The 19,921-nt window shown below is 48.1% G+C and overlaps 1 protein-coding gene across 5 annotated transcripts in view; it reads right to left on the bottom strand.

Annotated features, from left to right (window-relative positions):
• Nucleotides 1-315: 315 nt before the first annotated feature.
• Nucleotides 316-19,921, bottom strand: part of CHD6 (chromodomain helicase DNA binding protein 6) — a 160,498-nt gene continuing 140,892 nt past the window's right edge. For 4 of the 5 annotated variants that reach the window (XM_045295407.1, XM_045295409.1, XM_045295408.1 and 1 more), the window contains 6 exons: nucleotides 15,791-15,942; nucleotides 15,125-15,331; nucleotides 13,536-13,988; nucleotides 9,358-9,549; nucleotides 8,269-8,388; nucleotides 316-3,600 (listed from right to left, as the gene is read on the bottom strand). In XM_045295407.1, the coding sequence (XP_045151342.1) occupies nucleotides 2,704-3,600; nucleotides 8,269-8,388; nucleotides 9,358-9,549; nucleotides 13,536-13,988; nucleotides 15,125-15,331; nucleotides 15,791-15,942 (2,021 nt within the window). In that variant the 3' untranslated portion in view covers nucleotides 316-2,703. The remainder of the gene's footprint in view (nucleotides 3,601-8,268; nucleotides 8,389-9,357; nucleotides 9,550-13,535; nucleotides 13,989-15,124; nucleotides 15,332-15,790; nucleotides 15,943-19,921) is intronic. The other variant, XM_045295412.1, reaches the window with a different exon arrangement.

Here is a 19,921-nt window from a genome sequence, read left to right as displayed (position 1 = left end):
GGTGGGACTTGTAGCACATGACATGGCTTAGGGGAGTGGTGCTGGCACGGCACTGGCTGACCGCTTCCAGGCCTGACTGAGTCTGGTGATTTGAGTTTGCACCAGTGGTACCCAGAGCACTGGATCAGCCTCTGGGAATTAGTATCAGGGGTGTCCAGCACACACTGGGCACTCCGGCAGGGCAGTGGACTATGTACGTGCCCTGTGTTAAAACAAAATGCCCAGAGAGCAAGAGATGGTCATGTGCCACTGAATGCCTGAGGGATGCACTCAACGTTACAAGCGTTTTTTCCTTTTCCTTTCTGAAATGCGGGATCAAGACCACAGACAATTTATTACGTTAAGACATGAGGTGGAGGATGGCTGGGGAACATGGGCCGTGACGGACACAGAGCTCGATGGAGGCTTGCAGCTGCTAGAGAGGAGTGGGTTTGGCCTTTGCTCTTGGAGATGTCCACGTATCTGTAAGCAGCACTCAGGCCTCAAGAGCAGATGGTCCACAAGTTCAGTGTCACCGGGCAGATGTGGTCACAGCAGCAGTCAACAGACGTCCGCACACCCACAAGGTTGGTGTACAGGTTCCAGGAGACAGAACAAGGGGGTAAGCATGCTGGTGGGTTTCCAAATCAAATCTGTTGAACCCTGTGACCTACTGGAGGTGCTAGGTAAACCTTGGGGGAGGGGGGAGAGCAGCTTTTCCACATAAGACGACGACGAGGAGAATGATGACAAAGGGAACCCCAGACATTGCTGGACGGCTATCATACTCATTTGCAGTAAGGCTTTCAGGATACAGGAATTTTTTACAGCATTTGTATTTTAAGAATTTAGGGCAATTACATTTCCCCCTCCTACTTAATAAAAAGAAAATTAGTACTTAAAAGGTTCAAAAATATATCGGTTGAGTGATTTTTTTTTTTACATAAATAAATTATATTGATTTTTTTTTTTCTTCAGGATTTAACAGCTGAAAAACCCCTTTCTGCTTCCACTGGAGGCAAACCTGAACAGAACATTAGTTAAATAGAGAGAGCAGCATTTCTAAGAAATCTGTCGCTGGCATCCTAGACCCTCTGTGCTGTAGGCACGGCAGGAATGGAATTCAGTCGCTATGGGGATTCTTTCCTATGTGACCAGTGGGCTTGTTTCTGGTTTCTGTCTCTGATTCACAAAGCTGGGGGTGTGGGGTGGGGTGGGGCAGGGGCTCCACTTTCTGAAAGCAGGGCTGAACTGATCCCCACATTCCCTCCCTCCCCAATCACGATTTAACAGACTTCTTTGAGATGCTCATTTTGACATTTACATAATTTATAATCCCAAATGTATAAAAGACAATGACAGAAGCATCATAAATAAATAATGCAAACTGAAAAGAGTATGTCAAACGTTTGGACCTTCGGATAAATTAGCAAAACCGTAACAGGAAGGAAAAAAAGGTGAAAAATACAGTAACATTGTGACAACAAAACAGTGAAGCTGACACTACTAACCTCCCTCCCACACACCCGAGTCCCCCCAGAGGGGCCAGTTTCCGGGGCAAACCATCACTGTCAAGGAAGACCTCCTGAAGGAGGGACAACAGCTCGGCTCCTAGAAAATGACGGTTAATCGGCAACTCAGCCGCCTGGGAGGCGGGTCAGAGTGGGAGGCCTCAGCAGCCCAGGGCCGAGGGAGCGGGCGTGCAGAGGTGTCGGACAACCTCAGACAGAGGTCATGAGTGCCAAGTGACTAGTGTCTGGTGGGCTCCTGGAGCGGTCTACAACTGTTGGTGCAGTGGGAGTGCAAAATTAAAAGCCCCTGGGTCCCCGGGTTCTTTTGCCCTTGACTGCAGAGGTCCTGGGGTCAAGGCTCTGCGGGCCTGCGAAGGGCGCCATTCCAAGGTCATGAGCCCCTCGGCTTGCCCCCCAACTCGAGGTGTTTTCTAAAGCTTTCTTTCTCACACCGAGTATCGCCTCCTTGGGGGCGGGGGCGAGGGTGGGAGTATACATACACATATAAAAGTAATGCCTAGTCAGTATTTCTTCTTGCTGCAGGTGTCTGGAAAAACCATGAAGGGGGAGAGGGCAATTATGTTACTACCAGTAAGGTTCTTGCTTTTTGTTTTGTTTTTAATAAAGAAATGAATATATGTATCTTCAACCATTAGTTATATACTCTGTCTATACTACTCATTTAGTAATCATGATAAAATAGGGAAATATTTCAACTCAAAAATACACACCAGCACTTCCCTTTTCTGTGCTTTTGGGTGTCCCCGCTCCATTCTCCCCTTTCAACACAGCCCACAGTGAGGAGAGCGAGTGGCTCGTGGCCTCTGTTCTGTAGCCTGGCAGTGGTGACCCCCCCTGGACAGCTGCTTCCTGCTGCCATCTCTTCTCAGCTGAGTGAGGAACTTGGGAGAGACAGGGGTGGGGTGGGCGTGTCACCAAGTACTGCGTTAACTGCGATGGCTGGAATGAACAGCTGGGTACCAGGAGGAGAACTCGGTGCCTCCTCGACTAGGTAGATGACACTTAGCTAACAAAGTGGCAAGACCCTGCAACTATTCACATCTGTCACCATAGTTCTCAAGACAGGAAAAAAGGTGGGGACTATTACTTATGGAAACACAGGTTCTCATGAAGGTGGAGTGAGGGAGAGATAACAAACCTTTATGGGAGAAGAAACTTACAAGTCACAATTTTTTCCCCAATGAAAAAAGCTCTAATTGGTGTTGTGGTTGGAGTCTTTGGGTCCCCCATCCCCGGCCTGCGCCATATGTTCTCTGTCTGGGGGCCAAGGGGCACTGACCTCCGAGCAGTTCTGGTCGCTGCCGGGCTCCCTCTCAGAGCCGGGGGCGGGCTCGGGGTTGGGGTGTGTGCTGTCTCCTTTTGCTTTCTTCTTCTTCCTCTTCTGGCTTTCCAGACCTACGAGGTCGGAGTGTCTGGCCTGCTGCATGGTGGGCAGAGCCATGCCCATGCCAGGGGAGAGAAACATGGAGGGGTAGATGAGTCCAGGAGATACTCCTGGGATGAGGAAAGGGTTAAAAGCCACAGGACTACTAGGAGTTATTGCAGGTTCAGACTGATCAGGAAAGGGACTAGACCCAGGCTTGTCTTCAGCTGAGGCATCCGTTTTTCCATTACGGCTCCCTGGCTTGTCTTCTGCAGTCTTTTCGGACACCAGCGTACCACTTTTCGTTGTGCTTGGTAAAGATGCTGGGGCGGGTGAAGTGCAGGCAGTCGTCATGGGCGTGTTGAGGAGTCCCCCAACACCAAACATCTGGGGTACGGTGGCCATTCCTGGCAGCATCATGGGCAGCATGCTCAAGGTGCTTTTGACATCTTCACCCGTAGGCATGGTGGCAAAGCCAGCCGGAAATCCCACCAGCCCAGTGAGCGGGATGCCCGGCATGTTTCTCATGTTCTGAAGTCCCACCAGGTCCATCCCAGCGATCAGTCCGTTCATGAACAGTGGCCCCATTCCGGAGGCAGAGTCTGCCACTATTGCGGGAGCTTTCAGCAACTCGTTCCGAGGCCGCCTGCCCCTCCTGCGTGGGCCTGCATCTCGAAGGACAGGTTCAGGCAGGGCGTGATTGAACTTGTTTTCTGGGAGAAAGCTCTGAAAATCGGCAAAGAAACACAAGATGCTGAAGGTTACCTGGTGACTAGGGTTCTCTATTGGCCCACCCTCTCCCCAGCTCAGTGGAGGACTCTGCCCACCTGCCTGGAGGCCCTGCCACTGCGCCTGCCACCACCCAGCAGTGCTTCCAACACGCTCACTGGGCTCAGGCAGTAGCTGCCCTGTGAGGAGTTATGCTGCAGTCCAAGCTGTGCAGGCTCAGCCCAAACCCTTCACCAGAACTCAGAGGAGCTCTTAACTGAAGCCATAGAGCTGTGCAGGTCAGAGAGGGTTTTAGAGCCTCACCCTGATCTGCCTTCAACACCTTGCTGTGGGTTTGAGCTAAGTCAGTTGGGCCCCGGGAGTGTCTGTGAAAAATGATGGTGGTTGCCATCTTCCAGGGCCACGGAAGTGCAGTGTTCAGCACATTGCCTGACAAGAGGGAAGAGTTGTTCCCTAATGATCGACAGGAGCTCCCAGAGGGCAACAACTTGTGTGCAAAAGCACACACCTGTAACCAGACACCTGGAATTTGCTTGGCTAGTTCGTCCTGGAGTGTGTGGGCAGAAAGGGCCTCTCTGGTTCTGAGAGGAGCTCCTGTAGGTCCTACTGGATGGGGGCCAGTGATAGCGTCATTTCTAACCAGTCTCTCGAGCTCATCAGTGGAAATCACCTCATTCCAGGCTGACCCCTACCCACACCTGGCAGTCTCTGGCCTTTGCTGGGCACCCCCCTGCATCCCAGAGTCAGCAGTGTAACCACAATCCAACCACAGGCTGTGCTGAGCCCCCTTCCTACAGCCTACCCACAACCAAGAGCCAGGGGAAAGTGCCTGCGTGCCCTTTTCTTGACACCCACAAATGCTCTTGACACCAAACATCCAAGGGAGAGAAACACTGGAGCTCTGATGGCTTTCTGCTACAAGAGCAACGCATCCGCGTTGTCACACAGATCACCTTTAACTTACTTGGCTTGGGTTACCAGTGAGAGCCCAGAGTGCCTGATCGGGGCTCCCATTTAGGGGTGGGACTGTTTCTCAGGACCAGCTTGCATGCTGCCCACTAAGTGCAAACAGCCCTCCTCAGGCACCGGATGCCCCAAGCTGCCCTGGCCCAGAACCATAGATGCAGAGGGAATGTTGGGTCCTTTCGCCCATTCAGGGATGGGAACTAGCTGAGGAGGCACCAACTGGTCTTCTCTCCCTCAGACGCACGCACACAACCTCTTCCACTCTCGGCATAGCAGGAAGAGCCTGCTAAAGGAAGTCTGCACTCCCCACTTCCTGTGGGAGGGGCCACTTTAGCAGCACAGCTGCTGCCCACCCTGGGTAGGTGCCCTCCCAGCAGCTCTGGGACCACACACAGCGGCCAAGTGGGCTTTGGCAGCCCTCCCTCCTGGTAATTACGGCCTGGGAGCAGACCTGCTTCCTCTTCCAGGGGAGGCCTGGGGAGAGGGCTGGAGAGCAGGAAAAGGAGACTGAGCTGCTGGAGGGAGTGTTCCTGAAGACCTGCTCCCCAGAGGACCATGTGTCAAGGCAAGGGGCATGTCGCTAAAGAACATGGGTGCGTGCACTCCACAGCCTGAGAATTCCCAGCTCTGTGGGTGGAGGGAAGAACTGAAGTGTGATGACCTGCACTCCTTCCTCTGCCAGGAAAGGGGGCGGGCTCATCCAATCACAAACACGGACCGAGTGAAGACGCGTACTGATCAAAAGTAATGCGGGCTCTGAAGTCTTAAAAACCTAAAAGCGAAAACCAAACAAAAATCAGCCCTAAAAGGCATTTGGAGAAATGTGGAGGTGGGATAGATGTTATTAAAGATCACTAATACCTACATGCATGATAACTACCGCCCATCCGTCAGCTTGCTGAACTATGGGGGTTTATGGGCTGCTGTATTGCTGGCAACAAAGACATCAGCATCTCGAATACCAGCAAGGCCAAGTTCCTGGAGTTTGTAGACTAAGGTCGAATGGGAAGACAGACTGTGGTGTGTTACTTCAGCTGAAAGCCCCAAGGATCACAGAAGACTACTTCCAGTGCGGTGCTGGAAGAGCAGTCTCACAGGCTGGAAGGCACTTGAAATACACAGCAGCCACCACAGGGTATGGGAGCATGGAAGAGGGAGCAGGACTGAGAAAGGTCTGTCCTGCTATGCACAGGACCGGGACAACGCAAGCAAGGAGGGTTCTGGAAGACACAAGTGTGAGGGAAGGGATGGCTGTGGAGGAAGATGGCATGCTCAGGGACCAGAGGTGATGGGTCATGTCTCCAGTTCACTGTCGAGTTGCTCATCACACCGGCACACCCCACCTATGTTCAAGAGGGCTTTGAAATGCTTATGGAGAAATGAGATTAAGAGAGAATGGAACTATCCCATGAACTCTTCGAAGCCTCCTCGTATAAAATACATGAACTGTGTGCATCTTCAGTGAGCGCTATGGACCAGGCATTCCAGAAGCTAACTCCATGGCTGGACAGACAGCTTGTATTATGCCAAGTCTCTGGGACTCGCCCCACCAGGCCATTGCATTCATAGCAGAAGGGTTGTGTGAGCCTGAAAGAAGGAAGACGTTCCATATGGGATTTTCATTTGTTTCTAGAAGGAAGAGGGGAAGAAACTAGGAGGTGGAAAGTGCACAGCAGCCCTTGGCAGGCTCCCGTCCCAGGGCGAGCACTGCGGGCATGTGGGGTGGGGGTGGGCCTCCTGGAGCCAAGCAGAGCGGTGCTGCCAGGTGTGGGGGCTCTCCCATGGCAGAGGGGCCTGAGCAGCTCTGTGCATGAGGCGGACAAGGGCTTCCTGTCCGCCAAGACAAGAGCCTCAATGCAGGCCAAGGGCCTCCGAGGCAAGGCCTGGGTTTATTTAACAAAGCGGGGAGAGTGCGTCTCTGGGAAGAGGCTGGCTCACAGGACCGCTTAGAAATGGGCTTTCTGGCAAGGGGTTAACGTGTGCAGGGGAGTGATGAACATTAATTTCCAGAGAACATGAAAAAAACTGTTAAATGCAGAAAGAGACGAGAAAGCCAAGGGGAACCATGTGATTTCTGACATACCCAACAGCCCACAGACTGGGACAAAGCAAGAAGAGAGGAGGATGTGGGGGAGCACAAAACAGGGCTAGGGAGCATGGCAGAGGTCAGGGGAGGCAGGTGGCAAAGAAACCAAGGCAGTACCAGGCCACAAAGCACAAGCCCAGGATAAGCAAAAAGGTGCTCAGAACATTTCCTGAGAATAATGCGAGACAAGAGGGACAGAAAAATGTTTCCAAGGTGATAAGCTTTCAAGTGAGCAGCCCACCCAGGGGAGGGGAGCTCTAGGGGCTGACGAGAGAGAGCAGCGACCTGTTTACAGAGCTACTAGAGTTGTAATATAGGTAACAAAATCCGAAAAGGTTTAGGACAGTGGTTCTCAACCTGGGGGTCGAACGACCCTTTCACAGGAGTCGCCCGATTCATCACAGTAGCAAAATGACAGTTATGAAGTAGCAATGAAAATAATGTTATGGTTGGGGGGGTCACCACCACATGAGGAACTGTATGAAAGGGTCGCGGCATGAGGAAGGTTGAGAACCACTGGTTTAGGAGAACATTTATTAACCACTTTCTGCAGGAGAAGGAGATGTCTTCAGACAACCCACAGAGGAGGGAACTAATGATCAGAGAAAGGTATAGCTGGCAGACGAGGGACACACAAGGGGAATATGCCCTCAGGAGAGCACCCAGATCTCCAGGGCCACTCGACAGAAGATTCTCTTGTTTGAAGAAAGCGTACTTGCAGGAGGTTAGAAGCGCACACGCTAGCAAGCTGCAATGTTACTAGCACCCCTAGAGCTTGTGCGTCCTCAAGTCCAAATTTGTACTCATCTGTAAGCTATAATTAGCTCAGATTCGTTACGCTAGCAGAGGCCTTTGAAGTCCAGTCCAGGCTCTGGTTCTCTAACAGGAAGAGGGCAGGGCTTGGGGATGCTGCCTTTCATTGCCAGGGAAGATGGACCAGGAGGAAATGTCTTAACTCGCAGCCAGGAAAAAGGATTAGAAAATGAGATTTTCCCCAGTTTGTTCAACACTGGAAAGACACTCCAGGCAAGGGTTAAAGTGCTGGTAAAGTGCTACAAAGAGAGAAGAAACCAAAGCTAGCAAGAAGACAAACCATTTTGAGGGAAGAGTATAAAATGAATGGGTACAGGATGTCACACTGCCACTCAGAAAAGCTTCGGGAGCCTGCTCCTGTCCTGGGGCCCCACAGGAGGAGTAAGCTCGGTCTTGTGCTTACTTACTAACAGTAGTGAACAGTTTCACATTGTCTCACCCCATCAAGGGCTGCATCTGGATCTGGCTGACCCCGGCTCTCTCCCAATCCTCCCCCAAGCATCTTCCTACATACTTGGCAGCTCTTTCAAGTTCACAATCCCTGCAACAGACGGTGTGCTCAGAAAGCAAGGTAAGCTTACTGGCTGGTCTGCAGGGAACAGTTTCACACATTTTTTTACATTATGTGCTGAAGTCCACGTGAAAGGGCTCATGATAGATTGGTAAGTAAGCACAAGTTAGGGGATGTTTACCTTGGTTATTGGGTAATGGGCCCCTATGGGCAAAACTTGGCTCAATGGGGACACTAGCGTTGGGGAGCAGGGCAGGACTCCATGGTCCCATCCCTGCCCGTTCCTTACCCTCGGTCCTGGCTCCTTGGGGACGGTGGGAACCCTCTCTTCTCCACTTGGAGAGTTGATGTCTAGTTTCCCAGGTTCCTTACACCGTGGCCTCCTCTGCTTTGGTTTGTCTGAAAAATTCTAGAAGGCATATGGAGACCAGTGTTACAAGGTATTCTTCTGATGAAAAAAAAACAAACTATAAACCCACTGCCACAGACTCGATTCCGTCTCACAGTGACCCTGCAGGACAGAGTAGAACTGCCCCTGTGGGTTTTCAAGGCTACAAATCTTTATAGGAGCCTCATCTTTCTCCCACAGAGCAGGTGGTGGGTTGGAACTGCTGGATTTGGGATTAGCAGCCCAACTCATAACCTACTACGCCACCAGGGCTCCCTTTTCTTCTGGTGGGGGTGGGGGGGGGGGCTTTTCAGTGGCCTTGCTACTTTCTCACTAATGGCCCTCTGCCACGCAGGAATCCAGTCAGTTAGGGTGGGAGCATTCAGTCCCCCTGGGCCTCGCCTAAGTTCTTTCACCTTGAAGCAGAAGCAGGAACACTCTAGTGGCAAGATGGGCAACAGGGCAGGTGGGCACTGGAGTAGATCACCTGAGCTGACCCAGGTCCTTCAGGTCCATCCATGCTCAGGCCTCAGCAGGAAGCAGTCCTGGAGTTGCAACCATCAAACTGAGACCTCCCGGATTAACTTGAAAAGAATACGTGCGTGCGTGTATGTGTGTGTGTGTGTAATCATGATATGGCAGAGCTGAAGCCCATTTTAAGGTTGCTCTGTGAGCTGAGACCGTCGTCTGGCTATTTGGGGGTGGTATGGTGTGTGTTTGTGTGTGTTGCTGAACTTAGGCAAGTTTTGTTCTCCTAAGATTTGGCCGGTGTCCTAACATGGGCCTCTGTTACTGGAGAGTTTGACACTCAAAGGCCAAACTTAAAAAATCCCCAAGGCAACAACTATGCAATTTCAGATGATGTTCTCAGTCGACACAGCATTCTCTGAACAGTTCCCAATGTCCTGGTTTCCCTCAGTGGGCTCCTTGTGAGGAACCACACCAGTGGGCAGGGTGTAAACAGTGGTGTCAGGCGATGGCCACACTTACTGTCCCAAAGCCGGGAACTTCTAAGGGGTAGTCGGACTGCTGCCTCAGCCAGTCGAGCAGACTCTTGCTAGGAATGGTCTTCTCAGCTTGGCTGCTGGTTGCTGCAACGGTTTCGGGCACCGAGGCAGCAGGCACTGGCTCTTCAGGGTGTGTGGTGCTCAGGGAAGCCTGCCCTGCATCTTCGTGCACTTCCTGAATAAAACAGAAAGGGATATGTGGAGTTAATCTTGACAGAAGGAAAGGTGGCTCCTGAAAGGAAATCACACGGGATTAAAGTGCTCTTCCACCTGTCCTGTCTGTCACCAGCCCAATACTGCCCTGAAAATAACGAATCTGGTGCTTAAGCATCCTCTCCCCCCAACTGACCCCCACAGAAGCTCTTGCACACGACGGGCATTCCTGCACTTGAAAGCTCCTCTCTCCCTCTTGTTGACTTCTAGTCTATCCTGACTGCTTCAACTCAGGGTCCACCTGTCACCAGTACAGACTGCTTTAGAAAAGTCACCCCAGTGTGGGACTTGCACCCCATCTGACCCCACCACACTGAGGCAAAACAATAATGGACGTGCAACAGAACAGCAAAGGGAACAGAGCAAGGAAGTCCCAAGGGAATACCAAAAATAGACCTTGGTAGAGAGAGGATGGGTTGGAAAGGGGGAATCGATTATAAGGATCTACATATAACCATTTCCCTGGGGAACAGACAATAGAAAAGTGGATGAAGAGAGATGTCAGACAGTGTAAAGTATGACAAAATAATAATTTATAAATTATCAAGGGTTCCTGAGGGAGAGGGGCGCGGGGACGGATGGGGAAAAAATGAGGAGCTAATACCAAGGACTCAAGTAGAAAGCAAATGTTTTGAGAATGATGAGGGCAACAAATGTACAAATGTACTTGACACAAGGGATGTAAGTATGGATTGTGATGTTATACGAGCCCCCAATAAAATGATTAAAAAAAAAGAAAGTTCTCCCACAGAGAGAGATATTGTCTCTCCCAGGAACAGAAAATGCCACACTGCAGTTTACTTATTTCCCCCTCTAGGGTGGAAGGTTTATTTTAGTCACCTCTGTATCCTCAATACTATAAGGAACTGATAACAGTACTAACAATATCTGCATAGTATAAGGTTGTCAGAAACTGTGCTTCTAGGCTTCTGCTCATGAGTTTATTTCAAACAAAATGTGCTTAAACATGTCTTTTTGACTAGTGGGTGGCTACAGACAAGTTCTCTTAAGTCTGTACACTAAGGTGTCTCTAAGGGGAAAAAAAGTCCATTTAAAATGACTTTTAACAAATGTTTTGAGGATGATAATGGCAATAAATGTACAAATGTGCTTGACACAATGGATGGATGATGGATTGTGTTAAGAGTTGTACAAGCCCTCAATAAAATGATTTAAATAAAAAAACAAAACAAAAATTAAATAAAATGGCTTTTAAGGGGCTTGCCTGTTAAATTTAAGGCAGAGAGGCCAGGATCGGAACATTGCTGTTTTTTGAGGATTATCATAGGGCTAACTATGAAGACATTTTTTCCCCAAATCATTTTATTGGGGGCTTGTACAACTCTCTTTTTTAAAAAAAATCATTTTATTGGGGGATCGTACAACTTGTACCACAATCCATACATACATCCATTGTGTCAAGCACATTTGTACATTTGCTGCCATCATCATTCTCAAAACATTTGCTCTCCGCTTAAGCCCCTGACATCAGCTCATTTTTTCCCCTCCCTCCCTGCTCCCCCTCCCTCGTGAATCCTTTATAATTTATAAATTATTATTATTTTGTCATATCTTACACTGAGTGATGACTCCCTTCACCCACTTTTCTGATGTCCATCTCCCAGGGAGGAGGTTATATGTAGAGCCTTGTAACTGGTTCCCCCTTTCCACCCCACCCTCCCTGCAGCTACGAAGACATTTTAAAAAGCTGGAAACTACCGGTGAGGAAAAGGCTGAGATGTTCGACTGAGGGGTTTCCCCATCATTCTTTCAAGGGCTGACCCACCCACTCTCAAGCTTTGATCTCTCTTCACTTTGTTCCCAAAACGCAAAGAATGTTGAAAAGAAAGTTGAGTCCCTCGAGGATGGTGAAGCTACCGTTTTGGCAAGGCGTGAATCCGTCAGTGTTGAGTGCTGTGAGGAAAGGGCTGACGGGAACACCTCTTTCAGACATGTGCAGACCCAGATACAAGGCTTGTTGAAAAACAGGACCTTCATATTCTGATGTTACGGTGTCATGATTTTGTAGCAGTACTTTTTGAGTTACTTTGTAAAGTAAGAAATAGTCTCTCTCCAGGAATCATGGGGAAAACCCCTGAAACTATTGCCGAGCTCATTTTTACAGCTTAAACCACAGATACCCCCCCAAACTCTTAAGACCAAACACGAGTCTGTGTTGAGCATGATGCTTCTGCTGACATTTTGACCACGCGCTCAGACTGAGAGCAGCACCTCCGAGGGTTAGACAGGGACCGGAGGCACTGAGTTCATGCTCATGGAGGAGGGCGAGGGCAGTGGCACAACGTCACTGAAATGAACATGCAGAAACCACTGAACTGGGTATGTTTTGCTGTGCATGCTCTCACCAACAAAACAAAGTGATATGACGACAACACAGACATGCTCTGTGTCAAGGCACAGAGTTCACTGGCCATTCCATTGGAATTCTACGTCATTACAGAAAAGCCTGCCTTTGGACTTCTTAAAATGAACCAACCTTCTTGAAAGATTTTTGGGCAGGGAAAGAATTTCAACTCTCCCAGTGAGAGAGAACTTCTGATACGAAGGCATCCCAGATATTACAGTTTAGCCATAAAGCTTTCAGGTTGCAGAGACACAACGTCCTTGGTTTGAGTCCCTGTTCTGCCATTTACTAGCTGGATAATCTTGGGCAAACTACGTAATACCTTTAAGGCTCCATTTCTTATGAAATGGGAATAACAGTAACCACTATCGTCATGGGGTTTTTGTGAGGATTAGAGAGGAGAGTCACATAAAACCCCAAACACAGTACCTGGTATACAGAGGATTTCAAGAAACATTGGCCTTTGGTCAAATTATCTAAATCCTTTAAACTCCATTTCTTCACTTTTGAAATAAAATGGGGACAACAGTAATGCATCTTCACTGGGTTCTTGGGGAGGCTGGAGAGGAGATTCATATAAAACCATGATCACAGTGCCCGGTACAAAGACGATCTCAAGAAATATTGGCTACTATTCCTTTTAAAATAAAGTGAACGTGAAATGTGGTTTCAGTTCTAGCACTCAAAATCGAATTAATGGGGATAGTCAAAACACTAAGAGAACTCAGGAGTCTTTAACACATACATTCAAGTCTGTGGTGTTTTTCTCCCCGTCAGGCACACAGCTCTGACCATCTCTGTTCTCTACATTTGTCACCTTTGGATTCAGGGTGTGCCTTGGGAGTCAGAACCGACTCGATGGCAGTGGGTTTGGTTTGGGGGTAGTTGGCGCACAGAGTCCTGGTTGTGCTGTGGGCTAAGCATTGGGCTGCTAACTATAAGGTCGGTGCTTCAAACCCACGAGCTAGTCTGCAGGGAAGTTGAGGCTGTCTGCTCTCCGAGAGTCAGTCTTAGGAGCCCAAGGAGCAGCTCTACTGTGTCTGGAGGGCCTCCGAGCTGGAATCACAGGCTGGGTAGTTGGTATATTCTCAGGCAGTCCTCCCAGCAACCCTCTGCAAGAGATGCTGCAGCCCCACTTTACAAAGGAGCACACTGAACTTCACTGGTGCACCCGACGTCACCTGGTAAGTAGCAGAGCCAGGGTCCACTTTCAGGCACTGACTCCCCACACACCAGCTCCTGAAAAGCCTCCTTGACCTGCTACTGCAGGTCAACCTTATTGTCTCACTAGCTCGTTCTTTCACCAGCGGCTCATGCAGAAACACTCAGGACCTGGGGTCATTTCTATTTCAAAAGCAAAGTCCTGACTTACTTCACCACGAAGCATGCACATTAGGGACACACTGGATTCAGATCTATTTATCTAACAAAAAATGAGGGCAGCTAATAATGAGAGAATATAAAAGGGATATTGAAATAGAAATAAAAGATGGTAAGTCAGAATACTTTATATGCCTAAGGAAGAGGAATTTGTTTCTCAGTCCGTGGGGAAGAGTCAATATTTCTTAGAGTCATATACCCACCAAGATTCCTGCATGCAGTGTTTGCTCCTTCAGAAAAATGAGGTCCATCCCCTCTTCCACATGTTTCCGTCTCCCTCGCCGCCTCCTCGTGGCTGCATCATCTCTTCTCAGGCTTCCATTGACAATCTGTCCAGTCACTGGGTGGATTAGGCCAGCCTGCAGAATCCCAGACAAGTCCATGCCAAGGGCTCCTTGAAGCGAACTGATTGTCCCAATCTTAGGGGTGCTGGCGCTGACTGGGAAAGGGGAGGTAGCTCCTGGGGACCCCTCAGATGTGCAAGAGAGGTCGATAGCCGACTCCCCATGCCAGCCATTGAGGACAATGGGAGGGTGCCCATGGGTGGCAGAGAACTGGTCCAGACTCCGAGCCTTGGCATCCCTCTCCACTTCAAACTCATAGGGATGTCTGTGCTTCTGTTCCTCCTTTGTGAATACTGGAGCCAGGAAGCTCTCCTGTGAACACACAGATGCGGCAACAGAGGCTTCAACATCACTTGTATGGATGGCTCTCGGCAGTTGATCTCCAGACCTACTTCTCAGAAGCTCTTCTAACTCAGGGTTTCTCACACCACAAGGCGTGCTGTTAAATGTAGATTATACTTCAGTGGGCCTGCACCTCTAACAGTTCTCAGATGCTGCCTAGTCCTTGGACACCAAACACTTGGGAGTTGCAAAGTTCTAACACAGTGATGCTCAATCTCATCTCATCAGTATAGCGGAGACGCTTGGGGATACCTAGCCCACACCCCAGACTCAACATCTCCAAATCTGTGGAGGGGAGACCTAGACACCAGTAGCACTTACAGATCCCTACTGATTGCAGTGTATAATCAAGAGTAAGAACCAGGTGGAAATGCTCACTATTACCTGGGTTCTGCTAGTTTCTGCTGGCTGCTATAATCTGCTCATTGATTCCTTGTGCTCCTCATGTAAATACTTTTATAAATCAAGTCACATTTTGGTAACTGCTGCCCCTTTCCTGGATTCCTTGTACTACTAACCTACAGTCTAGACCAGTGTTTCCCAAAGTGAGCAATACCAAGGCCTGGGACACGGGAACAATCCAGGAGGCTCGCTCGCAAGCAGTACTGAGTGTTATCCTGGGTAATGAGCTGCAGTACAAAGGTTTTTAATTGGCGGGTGGCAGCACTGAGCACTTTTCTGTAAAGGGGGTAGTACGTTAAATACGTTTGGGACTCTATATTCTAGAGCCTTCCTTATTGCTTCAACAGTGCCTTCGTGACCCTGCAGCTTCCATGGCACCTCCCATGAAAACCCTGCTCATCATGCACGCTCTGTCCCCAAACTTTGAATCTGGGGGTCGAACGACCTTTTCACAGGGGTCGCCTGATTCATAACAGTAGCAAAATTAGTTATGAAGTAGCAACAAAAATAATTTTATGGTTGGGGGGGGGTAGAGCCACCACATGAGGAACTGTATTCAAGGGTCGCACATTAGGCAGGTTGAGACCCACTGGCCTATAGGATAAAGTCCAAATCCCTCCAGTCACTCTAAGGGCTTTGTTGTCAGAGAGTGTCAAGGGCCCACCGTTGTTTGTTTTGTGGTCAACACCACACTATGGCCTCACCTTCTGGATCTGGGCCACCAATGATGGGCCATTGCTGAAGCTGTGCTCTGACGCTTCTGGCTCCGAGAGGCTGTTTCGAGAACCAGCACTGCTGGTCAGCACAGGGGTGGGCAGTGGGCCCGAGGGCTCATACTGTTGGCCGGAGGGCCACTTCCCCTTCAACACCACGTGGCAGATGTTATCTAGGCGGTTAATTATCACACGATCCTATTTAAAATAAAATAAAACAACAAAAAACCACTCTGAAAGGATAAGCAACAAGTTACCCACATTCAGAGAGGCCCGTGAGATCAAGGGTCAAGATTTCTAACCAAAATAAGAGTTCATTGATGTACTCATTTCATAAGTCTTGAAATAAAAGCCAGGGCAATCTGATCAATAACATAGAAAGGCAGAGTGTTGTAAATATGAAGACAATTTGGATACACCGGTCTTATGGGTGTAACTAGTACAGTATATATATATGTGTGTGTGTGTGTGTGTGTGTGTGTGTGTGTGTGTGTGTGTGTGTGTGTGTGAAGGTTCAAATGCTACCTCAACAAATAGCTTCTGACGGCTATCTAACGTTTCTCTGAGCCTGTTGCTCAGAAATACTCCAAAGGGTCTGAAATAAAGGATCCTAAGCTGTAAGCACTCTGGATGGAGCACACGGATGCTGGCTGGTACCTTCGGCCACTCAGAGAAGGAATGTAGGGTCTTTTCCTGCAGCAGCTGGGCAATGGTGGGAGCCCGCGCCTCCTGCAGGTCCTCCCCAGTGTCTCCTGCTGCGCCTGGTGGTGAGCTCTTACTCTCCTCTTCCGAGTATTTCCCGGGGTAGCCTGGGAAGAAATGTGAATCAAAATCAGGGATAAGTAATAACTGTTCTTGCAAATAGATTTATAAATAGAAACCTAGTTGAATCCCATTATCATCTTCTTGGGGGACTGGGGGACAGTGAGGGGGGGGAGGGAGGAAATTAGGCCTTGGGTATGATAGTGCTTTGTGAGATCAGGGCACACAACCACTCTTACTTTGTAAAAAATCAGCCTGTTTTAGGGGAATTTATTTGATGTTTGAAAGTATCTGTCATCCTTGTGACTTCCAAAAGGACCAGTGTCAGGATTCAGTCACAATGGCAAGTCCTGCTACAGGGCTACCAATGTGGCTTAGCTGGCACAGTTCTTCTAAGAAAAGCCCCCTCAAAAGAGGAAGAAAAACAAAATTTTCTCTGTATCCAGGGCAAAGGGAGATGACCACAGAAGCTCCTCACGCTTGGAGGAACAAGAGTTTTGCGTCGTGTGATAAACAAGGTGTTTGAAGGATCAGTCTATGAGACGTAATACAGCATGAGGCTGACAATGAAGTCATGAAATTTATAAGGAACAAAATGTAAAATAAGCATGATTCATGTTTTTAAAATATGAGTTTTTTAATGTGTTTTAAAACGTGAGGCTTTTTTGGGTGGCAAACCTAAAGCATTAAAATGATTCTCTGATGAAAAAAAAAGAAAGGAAATGCAATCCATTCAGGTTTTGGAGGGGAAGTTCATCACTAACGGAATGCAGGAACACTATGCTTGGTAGAGGAGGCGGCCAGGGAAAAAGAGGAAGACCGTCAGGGCGTGGACTGACATCGGCTGCAACTAACACTGATTGTGAGGCTGGTGCAGGACCCGCCGTGCTTTGTGTGTGCACACAGGCCGGTCGCTACGAGTTGGAACAACTTGATGGCACCAACAACAACAGACAGGCCTATACACATATCACCAAAGCTTATCAAGGTCACTAATCCCTCCCATCTTGACTTAGCAAGTCTAACACTGTCACCAATAGCCATCCAACACAGCGCAGAACACATTTAATTTCCACTAAGCTATACTCGTTTTGCCTTGTATTCCATTTATCACTTCAGTTTCCAGACCCTGATTACTTGGTGAGTTTCAATGCAAAAACAGCTAAAAAAGCAGTGGGTTTTAAATTCAGAACACATGGTTTGATCCTTCCTGGACTTGGAGTGTCGAAGACAGGAGGCTTCTCCGGTATTGGATTGGGCTCTATTAAACTACTTTAGGGGGAACCGATTACAAGGGTCTACATGTGACCTCCTCCCTAGGGGATGGACAACAGAAAAGTGGGTGAAGGGAGACGTCGGACAGGGCAAGATATGACAACATAATAACTTATAAATTAACAAAGGTTCAGGAGGGAGGGGGGAGCAGGGAGGGAGGGGAAAAATGAGGAGCTGATGCCAGGGGCTAAGTGGAGAGCAAATGTTTTGAGAATGATGAGGGCAATGAATGTACAAATGTGCTTTACACAATTGATGTAAGTATGGATTGTGATAAGAGCTGTATGAGCCCCTAATAAAACGATTAAAAAAACAAAACCACTTTAGATCTGACTCTTAGTCCTTCTCCTGGCTAGTGTAAAGATTTTTAATTTGGGCTTAGGATACTTCCAGACAGTCCTTAGTAATAATGATTAAAGCCAAATCAAGGGCATCTACAATGAGAGGAAGCTGGGTAACTCAAGGGTGCCTAGCTCAGCTCCTCCCTCTCTGAAGAGAGGCTGTGCTGTCTCACTGACTGAGCACAACACCCAGCATTAAGCAAGGCACGGATAAAAGCTCTTGTTTGACATGAAAGGAGAATCAGGACTCTTTTTAGTCACTTTAATAAGCCCTCTTGGGTGAGAAAAAAGAAAAGCAACGTTAAAAACCAAATTTTATTGTTCTTTGGTTTTATTGGTTCTATTTATATTCTTACAAAGCACAAAAAGCCTGAGGACCACCTAGAGATGTTAACATTTTAAATCTCTTCCTAACTTGAACTCTGATGCCAGCGCACATCAAAAAAAGCTTTGCTACAAAATCATAGAAATGTTATTAAACAAAAATTTCCATATGGGAAGCTATTGTTTCTTGGCATCCCCTCCTTCTAGGGCTATACATATGGAGGCAGGATTTCCATCCCTCTAACCCCTACTTCTTTGACTTACAACATGTCAAAGCAGCCACTCAGGCACCCTCCAGGGATGCCAGTGTTCCTTCCTTTTCAATGCTCTGAGTTTGTGGAACAAAGGGAAGGCTGCAGGGGTAAGAGCAGGGCTGGCAAGTGGATAGTTAAGGTTTCCCAAGGAAATTCTTGTAGAATAGCCCTTGCTCCCCTCGAAGGATGAAAGGGCACATTGCTGTGACAGGGGGAAAAAAATTCCACAATGTAACTTTTGGGTATTTTTCTCACCAATACAGTTTGAAATTTTCGTATTAACGTCTTCCTAATAAGCCCCTATGATCATCTGTGTCCTCTGATAAGGGCTTCAGGATTATCCCTTTGGAGTCCAGAAAACAGTTGTCATGGTATTCTGAGCTGACCTCTCTGCCTTGAGTTTAGCTGGCCCCGTGGATGCCCTAGCAAAGCCCTGTTCTGACTGGACCTTCTTCTCTGAATTGCAAGGCAAATCCAAGACTCATCCTCTGGTGATGAGAAAAAACAAAACTAACAAACAAAAAAAATCCCCTCACTTCTATCATGTTGATTCTGATTCATAGCGACCCTATTAGAAAAAGAATACAAAGCACCAAACTCACCATCACGCCAATTCCGACTCACCGTGACCCTACAGGACACAGCAGAGCTGTCCCTGTGGGTTTGAGGCTCTATAAGTCTTTACAGGCACAGAACGCTTCATCTGTCTTCCACAGAGCAGCTGGTGGTTCTAAACTACTGACCTTGTGGTCAGCAGCCCACTAAAAGCCACCAGGACATTAGTGACCATTACAGACAGAGTAAAACTAGAACCCGAGTAGCAATACTTTATTTACCCTTGTATAAGACTCTACCTGTATGAAAAAAGATAAAATCTGCTTGTGTTTTTTGTTGAGCTACTAACAATCCCCCACCCTGTTGTTACTAAAAGGAATCTTAACCAAAAGCATCAACATTAAAACACATTTTTCGGACAATGCTCGGGGATGGGGGGAGAGCACTACTTCTGCCCCCCTTGATAGAAATCAAGCTTATTTGTATCTAAATTGAGGTTTTGAAAAATTAACCACCTACATTAAATTGTAAGGAGTCTTCATGGCGTAGTGGGCCGCTAACTGCAAGGTCAGCAGTTTGAAACAGCCATTCCTCCGCACAAACATGAGGCTGTTTACCTCTGAAACCGATTGTGGTAGTAAATGTACAATTCAGCTGAACGTTGACTGAACTATGGAATGATTTGATATATGTATTAATCCAAATAATAAAAAAAAAGAGTTAGTCTTGGAAACCCACAGGGGAAGTCCTACCTCATCATCAGGTTTCAGGCTCATGCTGTTAAAGGCTGATGAATTTTAACGAGTTTGAGCAGAGCAGTGCCCTAGCCCCACACTCAGTTGGGCCCACAGTGCCAGAAAAGGTCAGTGACTGCCCACTGCCACCTTTCCTCTTCAGAAGCAGTACAGTTAGCTACTCTGGTTTTCAGACTGAAGCCTGAATCTCCAGCTGCAGACACACGGTGAATATAAGGAGGTACACTTCAAAAGTCATTAAAACCCTCTGTCCAATTGGGCCTCCACTCAAGTACTCCCTCAATGCAAGAATACTTTATTCTATTAAATTGGCATTCTATGATGCTCACCTTCCCGACACAATCGCTGAAGACAAAGCGGGTGAATAAGCAAATGTGGTGAAGAAAGCTGATGGTGCCCGGCTATCAAAAGATATAGCAGCTGGGGTCTTAAAGGCTTGAAGATAAACAAGTGGCCATCTAGCTTAGAAGCAACAAAGCCCACATGGAAGAAGCACACCAGCCTGAGTGATTACGAGGTGCC

This window comes from Echinops telfairi, unplaced genomic scaffold, assembly GCF_000313985.2.
Source record: "Echinops telfairi isolate 266 unplaced genomic scaffold, ASM31398v2 ScPeMD7_5592;HRSCAF=6446, whole genome shotgun sequence".
Classification (NCBI taxonomy): Eukaryota; Metazoa; Chordata; class Mammalia; order Afrosoricida; family Tenrecidae; genus Echinops; species Echinops telfairi.
This window is presented reverse-complemented; position numbering and strand designations above follow the sequence as displayed.